Source organism: Mus pahari, chromosome 4, assembly GCF_900095145.1.
Source record: "Mus pahari chromosome 4, PAHARI_EIJ_v1.1, whole genome shotgun sequence".
Classification (NCBI taxonomy): Eukaryota; Metazoa; Chordata; class Mammalia; order Rodentia; family Muridae; genus Mus; species Mus pahari.
The window spans coordinates 118,070,535-118,076,534 of record NC_034593.1 but is presented as its reverse complement, the minus strand read 5'-3'; the positions used below and the strand labels follow the sequence as shown (position 1 = coordinate 118,076,534).

The window sequence follows — 6,000 nt, the reverse complement described above, 5'->3', positions numbered from 1 at the left end:
CCCCCCGAGAAATTTTCTTTGGCTTATTTCCTGAGTGTTCCTGTTAGTGCTGCCACTGCTGGGGGCGTGTCCTCTTAAATCCTAGAGTCTGTCACCTGCAGTGCTCAGTGTGGCAGGTCCTCTCAAATGCTCTCGGCCTCTTGGCTTCACTAAATCCATAGCTCGTAAGTCATTGATTTAGAGTATAGTGGATACTTTCTATAAATTTCCGTGGCTCTAGGAAGCGATGTTACAGTCTTACTTTATTGGTGACCTGACCCATGCATACGGGTTTTAGCCCTTAGAGGGGGTTTGAATGGAAGCAGCCCTCTTTAAGTTCTTCCTGTAGTGGGAGATCCCTGTGTTATGATGCTGGTGATTGTGGCGAGAATGACCCCTTTGTTGACTTCTAAATAAACTAGACTTTTAAATGGAGTACTCTTATTCCAATGCTATCATCATTCCTGTGTGGTCCTGAACTATCATGTTCTTATCTATCAATATTCCCAAGCTTTTAGAGAGCTTACTTGAACAAGCAAAGGTAAGCTAATTTCTGAACATACTAAAGTCATGGTGGGAGGAAGGTATGTGACATTTAGTTAATATAGTAAGTAGACAACCACAGTGTGTTCTAAAGTCTACATAAATAATAATTCTCATACTTAAAGGTTTGTTTTAGTGAATTAAATCCTTGCTGAATGAATTCTTCTTATTGTTTAGTTATCTTATTTCCTCTTAACTAGACCTTATATTTTTTCTAATAATTGAAATAAATCATTTTTCTCTAAATCTGGAGAGGAAAATGTTTGCTTTGTTCTGTGGCTCCTCTGAGTAGCAAAGTGTCTTAATCCAGTCATGAAGAATGGATTCTCTTAGTTTCCTGTTTATTATCCTCTCTTTAATGGATCATTTTTTTTCCTATGCCATCTTTATAACATATACATATGTAACATTAAGTATAGCACTAACAATATAGCACATCAAGGAAGTATGACATAAGTCATTAAATGTAAAGACTACTTCTGTGAGAAAGCTTTTATATTGGATCTATTTAACTGTAACTTGTTTGTATATTTAATTTAGTCTATTATCAGCTAAGTTTTCATTATAAGTAGGTGGTTAGTAGACCAAGCTGCTGAATTTGGAAGGTGTCAATTTGTCATGTGCTTCATGAATATATTTTATGTTGAGTTTTACTTTTTTAGATGAATTCAAGAATATTCTTATTTATCTATATTAAATGTTTCAGCTAGCCAGGTTCACGCCTGTAATCTCATCACTTAGGGAACTGAGTCACGAGTTCCATGAGTTCAAGACCAGCCTGGACTACAGAGTGAAACCAACTGAAAAGACAAAAGAAAAACAAAATCCAAAAACATCAAAGCTAGCAATTTCCCATGACTCTTTTCAAATTAGTGGAAAGATCAATCTTAATTATGTGCAGATTAACCTTGGCTTTTCTCTGAACTCAAATGTGCTTATTATTAGCAGCTGCTTCTTATTCTCAAGATGATTTCTCTTTATTCACATGAACCAAACAGGCCACCCAGAAAATAGACACGAGAGCACAGGAGGTGGTAGAGCCTGTGATGGTGACACTTGAGAGTGTTTGCAGCCTTATTGAGTGGTCTTGGAAACCCCAGCTATTTCTGGAGTTTTTCTTTTTCAAAATAGAGCTGGGAGATTGTTCTTCTAAGCAAGTGTTTACTCCTATTTATAAAGTGTTGTCATTTTTAAGTTAGATTAGTTGTATTTTCCTATAAAATTTTATGGATGTTAATTTTTACGTTTTGATTTTACCAGATTCGGTAATAACTGTATGATAAGGGAAGTCTTATACAGGGAGCAGCACCAGGTGTGGCGTCTCCACAGTTTACCTTCTGGTGGACTTAGTTCCTATCCATATGTAAGCTATAGGGTGACATTGGACACTGAGCATCTCAGGAAATTAAAAGCACTTCTGTTATTATTATACGCAAGGCCATGGTGTCCCCAGTAAGCAGAGAACTGAGCTCAATATAGTTTGTTAACTGCCATTTATTCTTTTCTGTTATGGCAACTGAGTTACCATCAAGGTAGTGTTAGCATACAAAAAGAATGTGTTTAGCATGTAGCTGTACAAATTTTAGTTCACTAGAAATGATCACTACCTTCCAGGAAAGCATGTTCTCAGAGGGAATGGACTGCAACAGTCTCAAGGCTGAAGGAGGTAAATATGGATAGAGTTCAGATACATTTTCTGAGAACACCACTGTGGGTTCTACAGTCAGTGAAACATGGTACTTTTTTCATGCTTAAACCAGTTAGTTCAAGTTAAAATTGCTCTTACTAAACTGCTTTGCATAGATTTTTCTAATGGTTCTGGTTTTGATAATAATCTGCTGATATTAATATGCATGCTGGGATGTCCTTTGGAATGTCAGATCTCTCTCACTTTTAATGTAATGTCAAGATTTATTTCCTTGCCTTTCCTGTTGGTTTGACTCTTGTGTTTGTGCTTTCCACTTTACAGGCATGCAGTATGGTGACTATGTTAATAACCAAGCTAGCTCCACACCAACTCCCTTGTCATCAGCTTCCGATGATGAGGAAGAGGAGGAGGAGGATGAGGAAGCAGGTCTGCTTTAGCTTCACACAGTTTCCATCTTCGCTTGTTCAAACTGTCTTTATTTTACAGTCTCAGCCTTTAGAAAATGTCTGAAGATTGAGCATGATGAACACCTCAGTGTGGGTTATAGAACTTGACTCACTTGACTTAATCACGTCTTTGATGATGGTTGAATGTTTTCTTCTTTTAGACATGCCTGTCTTGCCCAGCTGTGTGCAAAGGAGTGAGGCCTGACTGAAGCTCCTGGCTGGCTGCCATAGCATCCCTTAGGAATAATGTTTTCTGCTTTGCATGTTCTTCAGACTAATCAAAATGAGCTATATGGATTTTTTTTTAATATGGTAGAAAAGTAAGATTGTTTTATAGGGCCTGGGTCCTCTTGGGACCTCTCAGCATGTGCTTAGAAGCACCACATCAGTATTTGCCTGCTTGTGAAATAGTTTCTATCATTCACTAAAGAAGTACATATGGTTGTGTAGTGACAACCTGCTTAATTATATTTTTGTGCTTTGATAGGTAGAATACTATTAACAGTTAAACAGCTCAGGGCTTGAGAGGAGATGAGGGAGTGGGGATGCTCTGTCACGTGCTTTATATGACTGAGTTCTCTTCCTACTGTATTTATTATTATTGGAAGGATTTGCTATAATTTGTTTAACCAAAACCTGCTGTTCTGTGTGTATTGTTTAAAATATTCAAATCTTTTTACATGATTTGAGGGGGATAAAAATAAGAGATTCCAGGTAGGAAGAAGTTGTTTTTCAGAAATGTTTTAAATTTTTATTTTAACTTGATTTCAGATTTTTAAAGTTTAAAAGGTATTCTCTTATATGTTTTGTCCAAATAAACCACCTTCTTTATAATTCTTTATATATTTTTCCCTTCGTTGTCTGAAAGTCAAATTTCAGCCATGAACTTTACTCCCAAATACTGCTTGCCATGTGTGTTGCCAGTCATGAAGGTAGTACAGTCACAGAGGTTGAACATCGCGGTGTGATAACGTCTGGTGTATATGGCCTGTGGTCAGTTCTTAGTAATTGTCCAGTTTTATATAGTTGTATACACGGCCCTGGATCCAGTCCATAATAGTTGATTGAACTTAGTTGGTATGTCTACAGTAGTTCTGTTGATGCAAAACAAACAGAAACAAAGCTCTCAGTTCAAAGGGAATAAGAATTTATTCAAAACTGAGTGTGAGTGACTGACTTACAAACACGGGTTTCCCTAAGTCCTATGTTCTAGTGTGGTAATGGTTTGGGAAGTTTGATAGTAGCAGAGTAAAGGGAGTCATAATGGAGGTGCTTTTCAAATCTATTGGTGGAAACATCAGGCCGAGGGGATGCACAGCCCAGTAGAGGAACCTTTGCTGGGGCTCTGATGTGGTCTCATTTTTTGTTGCATTGGCAGAGGCTGAGTTTCTGTACATTCCAGAAAGGTTTAGCTGTCTCTAGGATGTTAGGTCACACACAGAGGTGGGAAACAAGTGGCTAGTAAGGTAGCTGTAGCTAGTCAAGATGACTTTGGATTTCAGCCTGTAGCATTCCTGCGTTGTAAAACCTGTCAGTCTTATAGAATCGTTTAACACAGGTACGGCTTGTTTCTGAGAACTTCATCACATGGGCCAATTATTTTTTAAAGTATTTCCTGATAATGAGCATCAGATCATACAGTTTTTCCTTTTTATTGATGCTCTTGATTTTTTGAGACTGAGAGTATCATGTAGCTCATGTTGGTCTCATATTCTCTGTATAGCCAATGCTATCCTTATAACTCTCTTGCCTCCACCCTCCAAGTGCTGTAATAACACATGTTCACAGCCACACTTGGGTTAAAGGACACGTCTATGACAGGATTTTAAAGCAATTTTCAATGCCCTTGGTGATGTATGTTCACATATTGATGACATTAGCATTCTATAAGGTAGTATCTGCCAGGCTGACACTGGAAACCCATTGCTTTGTCCTGTTGAAGCCAATGAGTACTTTGTAGAAGTTGTTTTGAGATGTGCAAATGTACTGGTTTTTGTTCTTTTATTCCTCTGTGTGTGCACATGTGCTGAGGCATGGGTCTGTGCACAAGCAGAGGTCAGGATAGTGCTTTGGATTGGAGCTGGAAGTGCAGGCATGTAAGGAATGGCATTCCATGTAGACTGGAATCTTCCTTTCACTTTATGTAGGTGCTGAGAGCTTAACTCTGGTCCTCGTTGCTCAGCAAGTATGGTGGCTGAGCCAGTGCTCCATTCCTGAATACCATGTTCTTTATTCAACTGTCATCCATTGCTTTAGTATTCATTAATATCTTCAAACTCTCATCTATATTGATGAGTTGGATTTACTTTTATGAAAACCCATTAATCTGGCTAGTGGCAATGCCTTCAGTTGGGCTCTGATATCTTTCTTCATCCCTTGTAAATATAGCACTGTTTGGGCATGGGGAGATAGGACAGAAAGTAAAGAACATCCCTTGAGTCTCTCGTGTGCATAGCTCCTGTGTGTCTGCATCACTGGATAAATCCTGCCAGTCCTGTAGTGGGTGTTACTGTGAAACCTGCTGCTACTAATAAGGAACAGCTCAGAGATGCCAGGTATCCATTTTCTTTCAGCCAATAGGTGGTGGACATGGGATCTGCTTTTCATTCTTCTGCATGTTTTATCAAAGTTATGTAAAAGCAAAACCTCAATTTGCCCAGTTCTTAAAATTGAGCAACATGAGTAAAGATTCTTGGTCTTGCTGACCCCTCGAGAACACCTTACCTTACACCTCTTCTTCAAGGCTTTTGTGTTTTCATATTTTTTTCAGCTTCAGAGAGTCTGCTAGTTTTATTTCTTCTTGAGCTAGAGTTTCCCTGTGTAGTCCAGGTGGATGGTTCATTTAGCTGTTCTTTCCTTTGCTTAAGAAGATTCCAGCTCCTCCTTTTTTCTCCTTTGGTTTTTTTCAGAGCTTCAAAAGCTGGGACCTAGAGCCAGTATAGACCGAGTGGAGAATAGCCAGTGTAGACTGAGGGGCCAGTACTCTCAAGACCTCCATTCATACACTTCTCCCACCTGGCCTCATTGTTCTTAGTCTCACGCTAGGGTTGTGACAGGACTGAGGAACGTAGAGCTGCCTGATGTCAGTAAGGGGATAATCCATCAAAACTGACTGTTTATCTAAAGTTAGCTTTCAAACTGAAAAGGGACAGAGTTTCCTTAATCTGGAATATGATGTTTTCATAACTGATATGACTCAAGGGGACAGTTCTACTTTTCTCATGATAGGTCATACATAGTTAATCCTAGATGTACTAGAAACAACTACAATTACTATTGGACCCCATGTTTAAGGTGCATGTGAAATATATGTTAGTCTGTTTAGCTTTAGATTCATTTAAAGATACCTCATCTTTTATATATACATATCCCAGAATCTGAAAG

The 6,000-nt window shown here is 38.6% G+C and overlaps 1 protein-coding gene across 2 annotated transcripts in view; it reads left to right on the top strand.

Annotated features, from left to right (window-relative positions):
- Positions 1–6,000, top strand: part of Sec24b (SEC24 homolog B, COPII coat complex component) — a 72,567-nt gene that overhangs the window by 33,203 nt on the left and 33,364 nt on the right. The window contains exon 4 of one of the 2 annotated variants that reach the window (XM_021196171.1): positions 2,492–2,596. The exons of the other annotated variant lie outside the window; for it this stretch is intronic. Within the exon in view, the coding sequence (XP_021051830.1) occupies positions 2,492–2,596 (105 nt within the window). The remainder of the gene's footprint in view (positions 1–2,491; positions 2,597–6,000) is intronic. 2 annotated transcript variants of the gene reach the window in all.